This window comes from Cavia porcellus, unplaced genomic scaffold (assembly GCF_034190915.1).
Source record: "Cavia porcellus strain 051 isolate PalLab524CR breed Dunkin Hartley unplaced genomic scaffold, mCavPor4.1 scaffold_7, whole genome shotgun sequence".
In the NCBI taxonomy this organism is placed as follows: Eukaryota; Metazoa; Chordata; class Mammalia; order Rodentia; family Caviidae; genus Cavia; species Cavia porcellus.
In genome coordinates this window covers 33,423,433-33,442,257 of record NW_026947490.1, presented here as the reverse complement: position 1 = coordinate 33,442,257, position 18,825 = coordinate 33,423,433, and the positions used below count along the sequence as shown (strand labels likewise).

At 50.4% G+C, this 18,825-nt stretch overlaps 2 protein-coding genes across 2 annotated transcripts; one reads left to right on the top strand and one right to left on the bottom strand.

Moving 5' to 3' along the window:
- The first annotated feature begins 4,111 nt into the window (after nt 1–4,111).
- Nucleotides 4,112–9,205, top strand: LOC100728783 (leukocyte immunoglobulin-like receptor subfamily A member 5). The gene is made up of 9 exons (XM_013147836.3): nt 4,112–4,326; nt 4,987–5,187; nt 5,365–5,400; nt 5,585–5,869; nt 6,014–6,316; nt 6,649–6,705; nt 7,259–7,384; nt 8,001–8,053; nt 8,880–9,205. The coding sequence occupies exons 2-9, from the start codon at nt 5,154–5,156 to the stop codon at nt 9,054–9,056; spliced, it is 1,071 nt and encodes a 356-aa protein (XP_013003290.1). The 5' UTR covers nt 4,112–4,326; nt 4,987–5,153; the 3' UTR covers nt 9,057–9,205.
- Nucleotides 9,206–15,877: 6,672 nt separating this feature from the next.
- Rps9 (ribosomal protein S9) lies at nt 15,878–18,547 on the bottom strand. Its single transcript, XM_005001732.4, has 5 exons — nt 18,420–18,547; nt 18,051–18,166; nt 17,813–17,935; nt 16,677–16,863; nt 15,878–16,126 (listed from the first exon to the last, which is right to left on the bottom strand). Exons 2-5 carry the CDS (start codon nt 18,145–18,147, stop codon nt 15,949–15,951), a joined length of 585 nt encoding a protein of 194 aa, XP_005001789.1. The 5' UTR covers nt 18,148–18,166; nt 18,420–18,547; the 3' UTR covers nt 15,878–15,948.
- Nucleotides 18,548–18,825: the final 278 nt, after the last annotated feature.

Sequence of the window (18,825 nt, the reverse complement as noted above, 5' to 3'; positions counted from 1 at the left end):
GCATGGGCCAGGAGAAAAGAAGAACCACACACACACTTTAAGCAACTAGCTGATTTGAAGGAACTGTATTGTTTGATTGACTTTGCAAGCCTAAAGCCAGTAGTCTGAGCAACTCTTTAGAGGATTACAATATGCAGTGTTTTAACTGTTGTAGATTTTTTACTGTCTTATCATTGTTTCATTTCACTTTGTGGTTCTGTCTTACTCCCCTTAAAAAAAAATAGAATAAAATAAAATAAATATGGAGGGGCTGCGAATTTAGCTCAGCGGCATAAGCACCTGCCTTGGAAGCAGGCGGTCGTGAGTTCGATCCCTGGTACCGACAAAAATGAAAAAGACAAAAATAAATAAATAAATAAATAAAATATGTAAACGCCCTCTATCCATCCAAAAAAAGAATACTTGGGAAACATCTCCATTGACTCTACCTATTTGCAGTTTGGAAAGCGTTTCACCCCAAAGCTTCAGGCCCACCTTCTGCTTTCTGTTTCCCATGCAGCCTCTGTAAAAGCCACAGAGAGGATGATCCCTGGCAACAGCTGAATTCAATTAGGAAAATGCAGGCAGATGTCTAGAAAGTCTATTTGAAAACTAATTTTAAAAATATAAATAAGGGATGTGGAAAAATTCAGAAGAAAACTACGAAATATTTTATACTCAGTGAAAATGAAACCATGCCATAGATGATGATAGTAACGCAGATAAAGTCACATGTTAAGTGACAAAAATCTTCAGCTTTGTCGTGTCAGAAAGTACAAATCTTCTTGTTCCCCGCGCCATTTGAGCATTTACTCCATATGATGAATGTGGTTATTATGTGTATCTAAAATGCACCAATAAAACTAATTTTCCAAAGAAAATATGAAGCTTCTAAAGATCTAAACGTAACAAAAACTTGTTTGGAGGGCTGGGATCCAACCCAGGCCTCAGACAGCTAAGCAAGTGATCCACCACGAAGTCACACCCTCAGTTTTAAAAGCCTCTTAAAAAATGCAAACTAATTCCTAAGCAAGTAGCAAGCAGGAAATGAGATAATCAGCAAAGCTACATGCACACAAACACATGAACATGGCCAAGAAATAAGAAACAAGTGAAACTAAAGGTTTGTCCCTTGAATGACAAACCTCTAATGGATTACAAGTCATAATTCTCCTGACCACATTTCCCGAGTGGTTAATACTTCGGCCATACGTCTTTAAGCTAACTCCCAAACCACTGGTATCCTTATAAGTCTCAAGTGTCTTCATACACATACAGTGGCTTCTCGATTCACAAACTTAACTCATTCCACGATGCTGGGAGGAGGCTGAGGTCCTATTCCTCACCTGAGATGGACCTTGCAAACATAAGCCAAGTTTTCCTGAATGTTCCTGGTCCCAAACTGAATTGCTCATAAACAGAAGAATTTGTGAACCAAGGCACCAGTGTATGTGTGTGAAAGAGGGAGAGAGAGAGAGAGAGAGAGAGAGAGAGAGAGAGAGAGAGAGATTGATAATAACTATAACAATTATAAAATTATGTGATAGCAATTATAAAAGCAGGAGTAAAAAAGAGAAAAAAACAAAAAACACAGACATAGTATATACCTGTGAATAGACTCACAGGTATTGATACATTGTGTAAGGGCTATGGTAATGCAGTCCAACAGAAAAATTCTACATAAAACCACTATGCATATGTCATAGTACTATAAAGATGACCATAAAATAGTAAGAGGTAATTTTTATATTGCTATATTAGAAACAGCTACATATATGGACATAGAGATATGTGTACAGATACATGCATATATATTATAAAACTGAGTTTTACGCATAGACTTAGAAGCCACAAAACTGTATTTACAGTGCACAAGGGAGAAATGAATGCAAATCTCAAAATGGAGGAGTCATAGGTACAGAAAGTGCAGGGAATGTGATGCCTCCTGCTTTGTGCTTCCTGATCAGCAGTTCATTGATGACATAGAGATTTCTGATTGATTTCTCTAGTGGCTTTAAAAAAATGTCACTGGGATTTGGGCAGGGTATTGTGAATATGCAAATCACTTTGGGTGGCGTGAACATTTTACCATAAACAACTCTTTCATGAACTCCTACCATTTACTTCAAACAATAAATAACAACAGCAATAGAAAAATAAGCACAGGAACTGAGTGGCTGTCTTGGTTGCTTTCCTCTCATTGCTGAGACAAAATACCTGATGCCCAACATTAAGGAAAGAAAGATTTATTTAGCTCACAGTTTGTGGAGGTTTCAGTTCATAATCAGCTAGCTCCAAGGCAGGGTGGCTCATGGCAGAGAAGCAACAGTTCATGGCAGTGGAAAACAGGAAAAGCAACAAAAGCAAAAAGGTAGGAACAGAGAAAGAAGGATCTTTCTGTCCTTTAGGCTACCTACCCTAGGGTGGGCATAGCACTCACACCCAGCATTGAACCATGAATCAATCACAAACTCAAGGAACCTGTCCCTATGACTGCATGAGGCTTGGGGGGACACCCAGACACAAACCATAACAGTGGTCATTTGTCATTTCCAAAGTGATGTATAAAGGTCCAACAGCTATGCAAAAAAAAAAAAAAAAAAAAAAAAAACCAGCCAGGCATGGTGGCTCACACCTGTAATCCCAGCATTCAGGAGGCTGAGACAGGAGGATCGTTGTGAGTTTGAGACCAGCCTAGGCTACAAAATGAGCCCAAGGCCAACCTGAACTGCACAGCGAGACCCTGTCTCAAAAAGACAAAAAAAAAAAAAAAATCCCACATCACTAATCATCAGAGAGACACAAATCAAAATCACAGTAGGGTGTTGCATTAGCTTTCCCCTGCCACAACCAAGCACCTGAGAAAATCAACACAAAGGCGTAAAAATCTGTAGGTCAGTTTTATGGGCCTCTGCCATGGCCTGCTGGCCATTGCTGCCACACTGGATGTGAGGCTGAGCTTGTGGTGGAGCAAAGCTCATCACCTCTTGGGCCAGGGTCACAGCACTCCCTCAAGGACCCAACCCAGGGACCCACACCCACACCAGGGCTGGGCCCAAGCCTTCAGCACCTTGACCTCTGAAGGTCTTCACAGATCCCAGATAAAGTATTCGCATAGCTTCACTTTCCGCTCTCCCTCCCTGTCTCTGTCACCCATCAGCTGTTATCTCAGCAGCACTGCCCAACACCCTTCTGCTTTCCTCCTTGTGAAACCTTGATAGGGATCTCCTTGCTCACTGCATCCTATTTCCTGTGCGTATTTATTATCTGTTTCCATTCCTGTCCTCTCTGTGATGTATTCTGTAATATTCAGTTGATGATTTATCCCAGCTTTAGGCTTCCTGTTTCAGCCACGTGTTGACTTCAATAAATATATTTTTTTCCTGTTTGTAAACACTTAACATGCAGTCTTCCCTCTCCATGGTAAGATCAGCGTTGTACGGCAGATCCCAGAGCTTGCTTGCGTGTGTAACAGAACTTCATCCTGTCTGCCCTATCCTACTGTCTGACCGGTGTGGAGCCCTCGTTCACCTCACACCATGCAGTGTCTGTCCTTCAGTGCAGGCTCAGTGCCACCAACCACTCCTGCTGTCACTTAGGACAAAACGCCTTTCTTTTGCAAGGGGCGAGGCTGCTCCGTTTCCTGACCCCACTCATCTACTGATGGACACTTAGGTTGTTTTATCTTGGCTGTTGTGAATGATGCTCCTGGGCACATGAGACTCAGGAGTCTCCCCACGATCCTGGCTTTTACGCTTTTGGACATGAGCCCATAATTTGAATGGGAGAATCATACAGCAGTGCCCTTTAAACACAGAAGTGACAGGGAATCGCTCAATTCCGAGGGAGCCCATGGCCTCTTGACTTGCTGTAGTGTTGCTTAATTTCTGTTCTCTGTTTCACTGCATTGAGAAATGCCTAGGGAAATTAGCACAGTACAGCAAGGGTGCTAAAGGGGGCGTTTCCAGACATGATTGACACATGCAGCAGCAAAAGGAGAGACGAGACACACCTGAGTGTGGGTAGCACCACCCAATAGACAAGTCGTAGCCTCATGAGCACGGTCATAATCTCTCTCTCTCTCTCTCTCTCTCTCTCTCTCTCTCTCTCTCCTTCTTCTTCTTCTTCCTTTCTTCCTTCCTTCCTCTCTCTCTTTCTTCTTCTTTCTTCTTCCTTCCTTCCTCTCTTTCTTCTCTCTCTGTCCCCTCCTTTTCCTCCACTAAACCTTTCCTTCACCCATAACAGTTCTATTTCAGCAGGACCCCAACTCAGTGGAGCTGGCTGGCTACAGACTGACACACTGACACCGGGACCTGAGATAACCCTTTCTTCCTTGAATTTTTTCAGGTATTGCCCTGCTGTAATCAAAGCTAAGACACCGGCCTCCCATCACGTACTTCGTGATGAATGGAGGACTTTGTGTTTAAACTAAGGGACTCAGCACAGCAGCATGGGGCTGCAAGTGGGGCTCAGTGGGAAAGCACCTGCCCAGTATGTGTGAGAACTCTGGTTTGATGCTCAAAACCCCCACACACAAAATGACCCCCCAGGGGCTGGGGATTTAGCTCAGCGACATAAGCGCCTGCCTTGCAAGCAGGCAGTTGTGAGTTGGATCCCTGGTACTGATAAAAACGAAAAAGACAAAAAAAAAAAAAAATGACCCCCAAACCCAGGACAAAGCTTGAGGTGAGCTACACATCCAGGGCTCAGGTGTCTCTGCACCTGTCTACCTGCAGCAGGAGCCTGCATCTTCCCTGGAGCACCCCAAGAGCTGAGAGAGAAAAGCCATGGTGAGGGGCACCATGCTGTGCAGGTGGAAGGCCTGAGGGAGGGAAGAGACCCGTGGGAGGCTGTGAAAGAAAGGACCAGCGCAGGGCACCATCCCCTGGAAAGGGCAGCTGGGGCAGATCCGGGAGTATTTGCTGTTGAATCCTGACTCGGGGGGGGGGGACAGATCAGGAAGCTCAGAGGACAGGGGAAACCCTGCACCTGTCTCCCACACTCTAGAGAAACAGTAGCCTGGCTTCTGTGGAGAACCACTCTCCTTCCTGTGGGGCTGCTGGCATGACAAACCCATGACAAGCAGAACCCATCTCCAAGTGGCCACACCCTGTTTGTCTGTCTGTGTAACCATCCTGACATCTGCTCAGCTGTGATCAGTGGTTGCAGACACCATGACCCCTGCATTCATGGCCTTTCTCAGCCTGGGTAAGACAGGAAGAGGAAAAAGGACACTGGTCTGGGAGGGACCCCACTGTGGTCTGGGAAGGACCCCACCCCACAACCAGGCCCTGGTCCAGGAGACTCGGAGGCTCAGAAGGCTCTGGGGAGCAGAGGACCTGCTCAGGCTCCAGGGCAAAGCTCTCACAAGCAACTCTCTTCCAGGGCTGAGTCTGGGCTCCGGGACCCCAGGGCAGGCAGGTGAGTGTGAACCGAGATGTCCTGGGTTCTTCCTCCTTCTGGGGACAAGGGTCTACCTCTGGGAAGTGGGGATGGAGCACAGCAGGTATGGGCTGGTGCTGGGAGGTCTGGAGGGTCCTGGGGCTAAGAGCTGGGATCTGAGGGGAGGAGGAAGGTCCTGGGACCCAGCTGTGATTTCCTGCAGGGACCCTGCCCAAACCCAGGCTCTGGGCTGTGCCAGGACCTGTGATACCATGGGGGAAACATGTGACCCTCTGGTGTGAGGGGACCCTGGAGGCCCAGCAGTACCATCTGTACAAAGAGGGCAGCCCAGCATCCTCAGACACACAGATGTCTCCTGGGCCCAGGAACAAGGCCAAGTTCTCCATCCTATCCATGACAGCGAGCTATTCAGGACAATACCATTGTTATTATCTCAGCCCTTCTGGGCAGTCAGAGCACAGTGACCCTGTTAAGCTGGTGGTGACAGGTAAGAGGACACTCAGGGTCCCAGTCTCAGTCTCTGCCCTCAGGAAGGGGGCTGCTCTTAGGGGTGCCTCCCTCTTACAGCCCAGTCCTGGGGACAGTGTGGGAGGTATGAGTCCATTTCACAGGCTGCCTCCTTCTCTCCTAGGAGTCTACAGCAAGCCCAGCCTCTCAGCCCTGCCCAGCCCTGTGGTGACCTCAAGAGGGAATGTGACCCTCCAGTGTAGGTCAAGGGAGCGATTTGACAGGTTCATTCTGACTAAGGAAAGAGGAGACAAGCTCTTCCGGACCCTGGACTCACAGCCAGGCCCCAGTGGGCAGGTACAGGCCCTGTTCCCTGTGGGCCCTGTAAACTCCAGCCACCGGTGGACATTCAGATGCTACGGCAACAACGGGAGCCAACCCTGGCTGTGGTCAGAGCCCAGTGACTGCCTGGAGCTCCTGATCCCTGGTGAGCAAGTCCCTTCTTTGACCCATCATTTTTGAGTCTCCAGATTCTGACAGGAGCGCTCCTTCCAGGGAGCCCCAGGTGTGTGGGTAACTGAGTGGAACACCCCCGAGTGTGACAGACAGGGTGATCCACGGGGCAGGACAGGAAGGCAGAGGTGTGGAAGGAAGCAGCCCTCAGCCTGGCTCCTCCTCCCTCCTGAAAACCGCAGGGCCGGGTCCTAGCCTGAGGGTGGGATCAGGCATGGGGAGATGGCAGGGCCCAGCCTGGGGGAGGGGCTGGAGCTGAGGTGGGGAGCAGAAAGTCCAGCCCCTCACATCCAAATCCCATCCCAGGACACGCTGCAGATTGGCCATGCAGACCCCCAAAGTTAAGATCACCTACTAGGCGTGGTGAGTGAGGGCGCTGCTGGGAGGGGTCAAGGGCAGGGACTGAGCTGTGGGGCTGCTGCAGCCTCCTCTGGAGATGCTGACTGGGACCAGCCCCTCTGTGTGGGCCTCAGTTTCCCCAGGTACAGAGGAGAAGCCTGGCCCTGATCTTCAAGTTCCCTCAGTGCTGACCTTGCTGTGAGCCCTGGAGAGATGGCCTCCCAGGGGAACTCCAGGATGTGACTGCAGGGGTCTTGTCCCTCTCTGCAGTGACAGTGGCAGTAAACAGCAGAGGGTGCAGGGCTAGGGCAGGGTGTCCAGGCTCCTTCCCTCCATCTCAGCTTTGCTGGATGGAGACAGCAGGGCAGAAGGCCGGCTCCCTGTTTCAATCCCCACCTCTGCTGTTTCCCACTGGGCCATGTGGGGAAGGTAATCCCCTCTCTGAGCCACAGTTTCCTCACCTGTGAAGCAGCAATGGCTTGTTGCAGCACTGTGAGGGTTGGTTGGAGGTGGGGCATGCACACAGCTACAGCCTGGGCAGCAAACACTGACAAGTCACCACTGAATTTCTTCCCAGAATTTCCCACCCTTCCTCAAGGACCAAACAGGCTGAAGAAGACTGTGATCTGGGGCCCAGTGGCTGTTGGCATACTCTTCCTCCTCATCCTCAGACACTGGTGTCAGAGCAAAAGCAGGAAGGCAGGTGAGTGGGGAGAGGATGACCTGGTATCGGGAGGCTGTGGGACCCCGTGATCTAAGCCAGGCTGGCCCAGGACACCAGTCTGATGAAGGAAGGCAAGTTTAGCATCCTCTCTGCAGGCCGAACCTGTGGGAGTCTCCGGGATGGTCTCGGCCTCTCCACCTCAGGCTGCATGGGCTCCTTGGTCCACGGGGTCCAAGGCTTCCTTCCTGCCCTGCATGGTCTGCAGACTAGGTGGTTCTGCCCTCCCGGCCGAGACTCTGTCCATCTCCCAGCCCAGAGAGAGACTGACTTCCCACGTCCTGCAGAGGCTATGGGGCAGTGTCTAGGGACAGAGGCCTACAGAGCAGGTCATTTCTGCCCAAGGACCGCAACTCCCCTCCCTGACACCCCCATGTCTCCCATGCAGGAGGAAAACCTCTGTGAAAGGAAGATGGGTTCAGGGTGGGAGACGTCCTAGCACCAATGTCCTAGCACTACAGGGGCAGAGGAGGATGGGGCTCAGGGCTGAGTCAGACTGAACCCAGGGACATCACATAGCTTCCTGGCCCTGTGTCCACAACTGGGCTGAGAGACCCCAGAACTCTGGCCAGGAGTGACCCCTCTTCTATCCCTGCAGATGCCGCCATGCAGGACGCAGAGACTAAGAATGGGATGCAATTGAATGCCTGGGTGAGACCCCGCTCCATCCAGGGTACAGGGACTTCCTGTCTCCAGTTTGGTCCAGGGACCCTGCTCCGCCTTCCACCACTCAGTTCCCAGGGACCTCACAGCTGAGCTCTCCCTTCTGGAAGCCTGGCATCTACTTCCTGTGATCCCATCCTCTGTTGGTTTCCTGTGACCTCAGGGTCTTCTCACTCTGTCCCCTTCCTGGTCCTCAGCCTCTGTCTGGCTGTTCTCTCCCTGGGTCTCAGAAGGACCCTGAGTGAATGAGGAGCCACACACACCCAAGGTCCCTCCCTCATTCATGCAGGAATCACGGAGTGAGGGGCTCCCTCCTGACTAGCTCCATAGGGGCTGCAGACATAATGGTGCACACAGCCCACTCCTAACCTGAGTCACCTTGAGGTGGGAGGCCAGTGTCAGGGGAGCACAGAGCTGTGAATGGAAATAAAGCATAGAAAGGGGCTGAGGGCAGAAGGGCCAGTGAGACTCACAGGGAATGACTGCTGAACAGAAGCCAGCATGAAGAGGGCAACGTGGACCTCTAATGCACCAGCACTGCAGGCAGAGTACATGGCAAGTGCAAAGGTCCTGAGGCAGGGACAGGCTCTTTCAGGCCATGTGGCTAGAGCCTGGGGATCAGGGTCCAAGCGTCAGGATGGAAGGGCAGCACTGCAGGGAGGAAGTGGCCAGACCCTCCAGGCCTTGGAAAGTCCCTGAAGGTCCATGAGGAAAGGTCAGAGGCTGGTTTAATTTCTAAAGGATCCCTCTGGCCACTGTATGGCTGGCAAGGAACCAAGGAGACCCCATGTCTGTCCCTATCTTCCTGCTGCAGAGCCCACCTGACAAGGATCCCCAGGGAGCAGCGCAGGATGTGAGCTACACCCAGCTGAACAACTGGATGCTCATACAGAGGACAGCTGCTCCTCATTTCTCCCAGGATGGGGCCCTCCAAGCGGAACCCAGTGTGTACGCTGCCCTGGTGCCCCCTTACCCAGGAGCTGTCCCATAGGATGCTAAGTGACACCTCAGCCAGGGGGGCGAGTGGGGGGGGGACAGGAACCTCCAAAGATTCGGGGACCTTCTGAGACTCACCTGACTCTGCAGTCAGAGGGAGTTCGCATCACTGTGTGTGGGAAATAAAAGCAGATTCCCCAGTAACCATTGAGTGCATGAGAAATGAAACTGTGGGAGAGGATGTGTGAGACGAGTGATAATGCTAAGGATATGACACGCTGTCACCAGCCACTGGGGTTTATCTGCTCGGTTTCATCTGCTCACCACTGATCAAATCAAAGGAGGGTATATATTTGGGTAAAAAGCACAAACAACTGACTCACAGCTAGCTCAGAGGAGATGGGGGCCATCTGCCTCAACTCCCCACCTCCCCGTGGGCAGGGGAGCAAAGGTCTTTCACAGACAGAAGCAGAGACGACGCGATCTCCACACTGCTTCCCCCGGCCAGCACCCTTCACTCTTCCTCCCTTTTCCTGTGCCAGGCACACCACCTCCCCTCTGGGCCCCTCTGCATATTCCATCACTGTATTTAGGCTGAAGAGGTTGCATGCTCAGCAGGAGGAAGGGTGGAAGAGGTTGCTTGTCTCAGAAAGATAATCTAAGTTTTAAATTTTCCATTTTGAAAAGTCAGTTTTCCCACCACCCTTTATGAAAGTGGCTTTCTTCCAGTGAATGTGTCTGGCCACTTTGTCAGAGATAAGGTGGCTGAGTGTGTTTGGAGTTGCTTCTACATATTCTATTCTGTCCCACTGATCCATGGGTCTTCTTTTTTGCCCGTACCATGCTGTTTTCATCACAGTAGTTTTGGAGTATAATTTCAAGTTAGGGATTGTGTCGCCCCATGTCCTGCCTTTGGTGCCCAGAATTGCTTCTGCTATTTTAGGTCTTTTGGATCCAAATGAATTTTAGGATTATTTTCTCTAGATCTGTGAGGTGTGCTAATGGTATTGTAACTGGGATTGCATTAAATCTGTATAGCAGTTTTGGGAGTATGGCCATTTTCACTATGTTGGTTCTTCCCACCCTTGAGCAGGGGATATCTTTGCATTTTCTGATATTCTCTGTGATGTTCTTTCTCAAGTACTGAAGTTTTCATTGTTTACTTCCTTTGTTAGATTCATTTCTAAGTGTTTCATTTTTTTATGTTATGAAGGGTGTGGTTTCTCTAATTTCTCTCTCGGTGAGTTTGTTATTTGCACACAGGAATGCTATTGATCTTTGTTCACTTTGTATTCAGCTACACAACTGAATCTGGTTATTATATCTAGTAGTCTTTTGGTAGTTTTGGAGGTCTTATATGTAGAGTATCATGTCATCTGAAAATGACAATTTAACTTCTCCCTCTCCTAACTTTATTCCTTTTATTTCTTTCTCCTGTCTAATTGCTCTAGCTAATGTTTCCAGAACTATGTTAAACAGAAGTGATGCTAGTGGACATCCTTGTCTTGTTCCTGATTTTAGAGTGAAAGCTAACGCCAGACCCAAGTCTGTCACCATGCACTAAAGTCAAACTGGATCAAAGATCTAAATATTAAAACAGAAACACTAGGGGGTTGGGGATTTAACTCAGTGGCATAAGCACCTGCCTTGCAAGCAGGCGGTCGTGAGTTCAATTCCCAGTACCAATAAAAAAAGAAAAAGACAAAAAACAAACAAACAAAAAAACAGAAACACTAAATCTGCTGGAAGAGAGAAAGAACAGGCAGGAGTCTTGGAGACATAAGTGTAGGCAGAGACTTCATGGACAAAACTCAAACTGCATAGGAAAGAACCAAAAAGAATCAAAACTGAGGTGTCACCTTATTAAAAAGCTTTTGCATAGCAAAAAAAAAAAAAAAAAAAAAAAATCACCAACAGTGAAAAGAGAACCCACAGAGTGAGAAAAACTCCTGGGTCCCATTCCTTTGTATCCCCGTCTATACCCTTTGTGTCCCTGAGCATTGGGAGGGTTTAGCCTTGTTTTCATCTGTGTACGGATTACAGCTGAGTTTTCCTTAGATCTCAAACTTGGGACTTGGACTTCTCAACCAGGCTGAACCTGTTAAGACCTGGCACCTCTTGGAGATGGACTAAATGCCTTTTGCATAAAGGATGTGCAAGTCTTTGGGGGGCGAGGAGAGGGATGTTAGTTTGTGTTTAAATATCCCCTCAAAGCCTCATGTGATCATGAGGGACTGGCCTTCTGGAGGCCGCAGGATCCAGCATTTATGACTGGTCACTGTCTAGCGATAGGAGTGCTGGGAGTGGGAGTGTGAGTGCTGTACCCACCCAGGGGCAGGTAACCAGCACACAGTGTTCAAGACAGGGAAGTTGACTGCGCTTTTCCCCTTTTGCCCTTTGGCTCTTGTTGCTTCTGGTATCTACCACAGCTGCCATGTTGCCCCTCAGCCTGACTTGGAGTACAGCTGATTATGAACTGAAACCTCCAAAAAACTGTAAGCTAAATAAACCTTTCCTTCCTTCATTTTGGGCATCAAGTATTTTGTCTCAGAAACAAAAAAGAAAAGTAACCAAGGTGAACAAGGTATTTTTTGACTCAATTTTTAATTTTGATCAAGTCCAGTATCTGTGTTGTTACTTTATAGTCATATTTAAGAAACCCATGACAAAGTCAAGAAGATTTACCACTGTATTTTCTTAGTGTTCACCCTTACATTTCCACTTCTGATTTTTCCCCCAATGGACGGCTTTAATGTCCCAGTGGGGAACCCACAAGGCACAGATCACTGGGTTTGCTTCTGAACTCTTGAAACCCTTCCTTTGTCCGTGGTCTGTTCTGGGGGCAGCATCACATTACCTTGACTATCACAGATTTGTAGTGCGATTTAGTCAGAAGTGTAAGCCCTCAAACTTTGTTCTTTTTTATTTTTGGTAATGGGAATCAAACTTGTGACCTCAGACTTGCCAGGCAGGCACTAAGCCAGATTTTGCAGATTGCTTTGAATCTGTGTATCACTTGAGACTGTTGTGATCGAGCAATATTAAGCCTCTGAACTCATGAACACAGGAGGGAACTCCATTAAAGTTTTATTTTAGTCATGCTTTCTAGTTTTTCACTGTCCAACTACTGCAGCCTGTGTTAAAACAATTCCTAAGCATTTCCCTATTATAAACTCATTTCCTAATCCTATTTCAAATCATTGTTAGCAATACAACTTATTTTTGCATATTTACATCCTGCAATGCTGCCAAATTAGTACTGCTTTTGGGAGCCTGGCATTGTGCTGACCACCTGTAACACAGCTCTTGGGAGGTTAAAATAGGACAACAGCCTCAGATTTGAGGCCAGCCTGGGCAAAACAGTGGGCCTTTCTCAGAAACAAAAACAAAAACCTAGTTTCATGAATTCCCACATAAAAACTTTTCGCCAGAAAAGACTAAAATTTAGTTTTGCCTTGTGTACCCCACCCACACTTCCCTGCCTGCCTAACCGCTGTAGCCAGGATATACAGCCCCAGTCAACTCTAATAGTGTGGCACACTGACTTAGCTGTGTCAAACCTTACACTCGTCGGATAAACCCCACTTAGGCTACTAGATTAGGGCTGGGATTAGCTGAGAAAATTTCCAGCTGTGTTCACAAGGGCCATTGTTCATGATTCATGTTTTTGGGACTGGTTTACAGTAGTAGAAAACTGAACCCAGGGCCTGCACAGGGAGTTACATGGTCAGCACTTTACTGTGAGGCAGGATCTTGCCAAGTCACTACCTAGCCTGTTAGGCTTGACCTGTGAGCCTCCTGCCTCAGCCTTCTGAGCAGCCAGAATTACAGGTGTGTACATCATGTACAGCATTCTCTTCTTGTCATGTCTTTTACCAGTAACATGCACCTCCTGGAATGTCTTAAGTGCCCCTCTTCTTTCCTGGGAGGGCAGTATGAGGACTGGTGTCCAACTGGCTCTTTTTCGTATTTGGCAGAACTTACCAGGGAAACAATCTACCCCTGGGCTGTCTCCATGGAGAAATCTGTAATCACCAATGAAGCCTTTTTACTTGTTTCAGTCTATTTATTTCCCTTGTAGTAGTGAGTGTAGTTTATTTCCACAAACAGGGGACTCAGTAAAGAAAACTTGGAGAAAAACCACACACCCAGAACAGGAGGGAGAGGGCTCCTCTGGAGCCAGGTCAGCCTTGTGCAGGTGCACAGCCTCCTTCTCTTGCTCCCTGGGACTCTGCCCATCAGCTCCTGCATCTCCTGCCGTCAGCCGGCGCAGGGCAAGGTGCAGCCTTCTCACACCCCTGCTTACCTCCAACAGCATCGCCCTGCACTCCTCCACACCCCAGCTGGCTGCACCACACAGGTTCAGGAGCCCCTGGGATACACCACCCTACTTCAGTAAACACAGGTGTCTTCTCCTCCTGGGCAGCCGGGGATGGGACATCTGTACCAAGGGCACTGGCCAAACTTATGAAACACTAGCTGCCCTGCCTCTCTTCTCTCACCTGTAAATGTTTCGGGGCTACAAGTACCCATGGGGACTCACATAAACCACTCAAGACTACAGATCAGCACCCGTAATAGCTAATTATGGATCACTCTGGACTCAGCCTTCCACACTCTGCATATGGCTGTGGTTTTCTAGGAACAGGCCTCTGTGCTTCCTTCTTACAATCCACCCTCTATCCTAAAATCCAAGGCACTGGTGGTATACCACACCCTAGGAGATCCAGACCTCCAGCCCCAGAACAGCTGGCACTGGCAACCACCCCACCTCCTTCTTGCCCATCCCCACTCCCATCCAGCACATCTGCTCCCACCCACGGATTTCCCTACAGCTCTGCAACATGGACTTAGCAGCAATGTCCACCCTCTTCAGCTTAAGCTCTGAACTAGGAAGAAAGCTCTCCTCACTGCAGCTGTGGCTTCCAGGGACCAGGCAGAGGCAGGAAGGTGGCTATGTAGGAAAAGGGTGACCTGGGACTTGCTAACTGGCATATACCCCATGTGCAGAGCTCACCCACCAGCCAAAGAACCCTCTTCAGCATTCCCAGTGAGATCTAAAAGCCTCAATGAAGATCCAGGAAGTCTCCATGGCTTTTTTTTAAAGACTGGGCTTTGTGCTGGGGATTTAGCTCAGCGGCGTAAGCGCCTGCCTTGCAAGCAGGCAGCGTGAGTTCTATCCCTGGTACCGATAAAAAAGAAAAAGACAAAAAAAAAGACTGGGCTTTGTTATGCAGCTCAGGCTACCCTCAAACACTTTGCAGCCCAGACTGGACTATAGAGTTTACCACAGCCCCAGGGAAGGCTAGAGGCCCATTTTCATCTTATGCATAGGCAAAGCCCGGGGCCAGAGTCCAGAGTCATACATCCCCCTAAACACCCAGACTCCCCACCACCACCCCCACCCTCTGCCATCTAAAACTTCACAGCTCAGCCCTGCTGCCGTGGTCCTGGAAAACCTGGGTAAGGATGACCAGGCCAGGTAGAGAATGGGCCTGGACAGGCCAAGGACGTAGGGGTCGCGTGCAAAGGACAGCATTTTGAGAACTGGGAGCAGTCTCAGCAGACCTCAGCCTCTGCAGTTATGAGATCAGGGAGCTTGGAAAACACAAACCCAGATTGCTGTGGTAAGACACAGGCTGAGGACAGACAGCTGGCCAGCCAGGGGCACTCACATCTTCCTTGTTCACACATTAAGTCCAACTGGCCCTCCTGCATCCCACGGCTGCCACACTAGGCTCCTGGCACTACAGTGCCAGTCTCTCCTGGTCCCCTCCATTGGTCTGAGCCTTGAGCTGTGCATGTCCAAAGTGAGCAAGAAGGGTGGAAGAGTCTGTAAACTGTAGAGAGGCCCAAATGCAGCAGACTGTGGGGACAGCAGAGGCCTAAAAGGCAACACTCAAGTCTAGCTCAGCCCTGGGTCTTATTACTTCTCCAGATGAAACCAACTGTGTGCCTGAACAAGAGGTGGTGATGGCTCTATGCCAGCTTCCTGCTGAAGTCTTGACACTGTCCCTCCCACTGCCCCAGACTTTGGACGGGGTACTCTGCCTCCTCCTCCCCTTCTGCTCTGCGAGGACACCAATCAGATCCCATCACAGCTGCAGAAATGCAGGGACCTTACGAGGCACAGGGCACAGAAGGTAGAGGTCAGTGGACCAAGGTACACTGCCAAAGTTGGGTCAACATGACTCACCTGACCACCAGACTCCCAGTGGCCACCTGCAAGGGGTGGGTCTCTTGCCTGGCTACAATAAGCTACACAGGCTGGGAGACCATGGGTAGGCTTCACAAGCATCTGCAGGGCCCGGAGCATGCTGTTTATGCTGGGAATAGAATGACCTCCGATTCCGAAGTCCTCACATGGGAAAGAAACTACAATAAGCAAGGTGGATGTAACTGCTGAGGGAGTTGAAGAAACCCCTCACCTGCCTGCCACAGCTTCTCAAAAGAGCAGGATAAATGAATGCTGCCCAAGGCTCTTTGAATGTCCCTGGGCAAAGGCAACCCACACTTTCCACTCACTTAAGCCACTGAAGACACATAACTGGGAGCTTGCAGATTTGAACACAGTAGACCCTAAAATCTGTGGTTCCAGCATCAAGGTAACATGCATCACCCCAGCTGGGAGCACAGCAGGGAAGAGATGGATATGCACTGGCTACTTTCACTGCCTGGACTGTGAGACTGCTGGCCCCTCTCTGTGACAGGCAAATGCAGCCCACCCCACAGGTGCGACACCCTGAGTTCACAGCACCTAAGCCAGCAGGACCAGACAGCACTCTTCTGCCCACTTGGGCTCAGTGGTGCCCTGGGCCCCAGCCCTCAAGGCTGTCCTGGGGTGGAGGGACAACACAAAACAGAACATCCACTGCAGACTGTTCATCCTGGTTTACTCTGTGACTAGGAAACAAAATAATCCTTTAGCCAGAAAACGAAGGGTGAGCTTAATCCTCCTCCTCGTCATCGCCAGCCCCAGCACCACCCTGACCCTTTTTGGCATTTTTCCTCTTCACACGGCCCGGGCGGCCTCCCCCATATGGGGAGCGCAGAGAGAAGTCGATGTGCTTCTGGGAGTCCAGGCGCACGATGAAGGACGGGATGTTCACCACCTGCTTGCGGACCCTGAAGAGGGGACAGCACGTAAGGGAAACTGGGGGCCACACTCCTGCTTCTTACAACTGTCAGACAGGGTCTCACTCCATGACTGCACAGCCCAGGCTGGGATGTGACACGCAATCCTGCCTGCCTCAGCTTCCTGGATTGCAAGCACTATAGGCCTGCGCCTGCTGGGACCCTGCAGTCTTAACCTTTCAGTGACAAGCACCACAATGTAGTGCCACCAACCAGCCACAAGAGTTCAGCGGACAGCTGAGCCCACCCGTCAACCCTTACCCTCCAGAGGCACCAAGAGCTGTTACCTGTCCAGCTGCCCACACGCCTGGCAGACCTTCGCGAGGTGTACGGCCTGGGCCGCAGTGACACTCGCGCTGGGCTACGGGGCCCCAAAGCTGCCCCCAGCTCCCCCACAAGCTTTCTGCAAGGTGCACCTGCACCTCAGGTGAGCTCATGCCCTAGTCAGCTCTGAGGGCTGCACAGGAGATAAGGACAGCAGGGTCAGTGAGGGCCACCAGCACAGGGGACCGGGGACAGCCTGGGCCCTGCGGCATGGTACCTGATGTGGCGCTGGCGGATGAGCACACGGGCGTGGTGGATAGACTTGGCCAGACCCAGCTTGAAGACCTGGGTCTGCAGGCGCCTCTCCAGGAAGTCCTCGATTTTGAGGCCCAGGATGTAATCCAGCTTCATCTTGCCCTCATCCAGCACACCAATGCGGACAAGTCGTCGCAGGAGAGCGTTGCCTGGGAAAAGGGTTGTAGCACCAGTCAGGGCAAACACCTTGGGTTTGAGTGGTTCCCACACGCACCAAGAACTAATTGATATATAGGACTGCAAAGTTCCAGCCCGGCCTGGGCATTTAGCCAAAGCCTGAGTCAAAATAAAAAGCCCTGGAGATGTAGCTCAGTGCCAAGGCTCAGCATTCAATCTCTAGCAGAGAAAAAAATAACATTCGCATCCTCTCCTCCAATGTCATTTCTTGAAATGGTTTCCTCAAAGAGCTCTACAAGAACTCCCCTGTTCAAGCCTTTATGAAACAGTACTTAAATATTTGTGACCCTTTATTTTATTTGGTCTTTTTCATTTTTATCGGTACCAGGGATCGAACTCACGACTGCCTGCTTGCAAGGCAGGCGCTTATGCCGCTGAGCTAAACCCCCAGCCCCTTTATTAAACAAAATGAAGGACTGTAAGCCGCCAGGAACTGCGCCCCACTATCAGTCATCTAGGGGTCCTACTCTTTCCACTAACAGCAAAGAAAACAAAGAACTGTGTTACTACACAACACAGCCTTCGGTGTCCAAGGGGGTGTCTCCATTCCCGGGCAAGAAAAGACAAAATGCCTGGGGATGAACCAAAGTTACGTCCCTAAAGTAAAAGCAAAGATTTCAAATCAAATAAGCTTTCCTCTCATCTCCAACCCAACACTACATTAAAGTGGGAGTGTTGCTCGCAGTGGAGTAAGGCCCTGGGCTTCCCAGCAATAAATCCCATAAAGTTAGAGAAAAACAGGTCTGAACCAAGGCAGGGCTGTCCTAACACCCTTGGGGCACCACGCTTATCAAGCAGGAGGCTGGAGAACAAACCTAACTGCCGGTTTCACTTGTTCAGTAATAGTTACTCAACACCATCATAAAGACTCAAAGTCCCAGTACCGAGCACCCCGCCTCTCTGCAGCATATACACACATACCTTCGAAGAGACGCCGCGGGTCCTTTTCGTCCAGCGTCAGCAGCTCCCGGGCGGCCTTGCGGATCTTGGCCAGAGTAAACTTGACCCTCCAGACCTCGCGCTTGTTCCGCAAACCGTATTCGCCTATTCGTAGGAGAAAGGGCGTTCAAAGGCCGGCGGGAGGCGACACGCCACTGCGTGCCTCGCCGCGCGTTGACCCTCCCCCGGCCACGGAAGGCACACCGTGGACTCCACTCACCGATCAGCTTCAGTTCTTGGTCAAGGCGGGATTTCTCGAAGGGCCTCCGAGGGGTCACGTAGGTTTTGCGACAAACCCAGCTTCTTGCCACCGGCATGCTGGCTCCGCTTTCCCGCCTGCGCGGAAATCAGGCGGCGCGTGAGCCTCCCCACCAGCCGGCGCAGTCCCGCCACCGCGCCACGATCTCATGGCGTCCAGTCATCTCGCGAGAACAGCCCGGAGACCTTTTACAGTCACCCACACATCCGCGCTACACTCCCGTCCCACTAGCCTCCTCTTCCCTGGCTGTTTTTGGATACTTGCGGAAGCTCCTAAAGCCCGTACAATCATAAAGCCCAACTCCAGACTAAAACCCCAACTGTACCTTACCTGCGAGCAGATCCCGGTAACTGAGGAAAAGAGCCGCGTGCGCCTTGGTCGCGCTCTTATAGCAGCTTCGCCGCCTCGTGATGTCATTACGCAAGGTGACGTCTGTACCAATCAGAAAAGGCGTTAATGGCCGGGAGAGCAATCGGGACGAGAGGTTGGGCGAGAGCGGCGTGCTGGGTTGGGCGGGCCGTGCCGGGCGGCTGGGTCTGTTCCCGCCACGCTTTGGGATCACAGAGTACTTGAGGGCCAGCGTGTCGGGATCTTTCTCCTCCACTAGACAGTGGCCTTTTAAACTGTGCTAGGGCTAGAGACCTGCCGCCACTCCCGCCCGAGTCACAATTGCACTGGTTATGCCTGTATTTTCCGCACCCTGGCCTCCTCACGCTTCAGAGACCCGGGACCGTGA

What these genes read in the sequence shown, in the direction of transcription:
- LOC100728783 (XM_013147836.3), top strand. Translation starts at nt 5,154, where the DNA reads ATGACCCCTGCATTCATGGCCTTTCTCAGCCTGG. An exon ending in CGGGACCCCAGGGCAGGCAG is followed by an intron (nt 5,401 to 5,584) that starts GTGAGTGTGAAC and finishes GATTTCCTGCAG; the next exon opens with GGACCCTGCCCAAACCCAGG. An exon ending in CCTGGAGCTCCTGATCCCTG is followed by an intron (nt 6,317 to 6,648) that starts GTGAGCAAGTCC and finishes ATCCCATCCCAG; the next exon opens with GACACGCTGCAGATTGGCCA.
- Rps9 (XM_005001732.4), bottom strand. Translation starts at nt 18,147, where the DNA reads ATGCCGGTGGCAAGAAGCTGGGTTTGTCGCAAAACCTACGTGACCCCT. An exon ending in CCAAGAACTGAAGCTGATCG is followed by an intron (nt 17,936 to 18,050) that starts GTGAGTGGAGTC and finishes TCCTACGAATAG; the next exon opens with GCGAATACGGTTTGCGGAAC. An exon ending in CCCGCGGCGTCTCTTCGAAG is followed by an intron (nt 16,864 to 17,812) that starts GTATGTGTGTAT and finishes CCCTTTTCCCAG; the next exon opens with GCAACGCTCTCCTGCGACGA.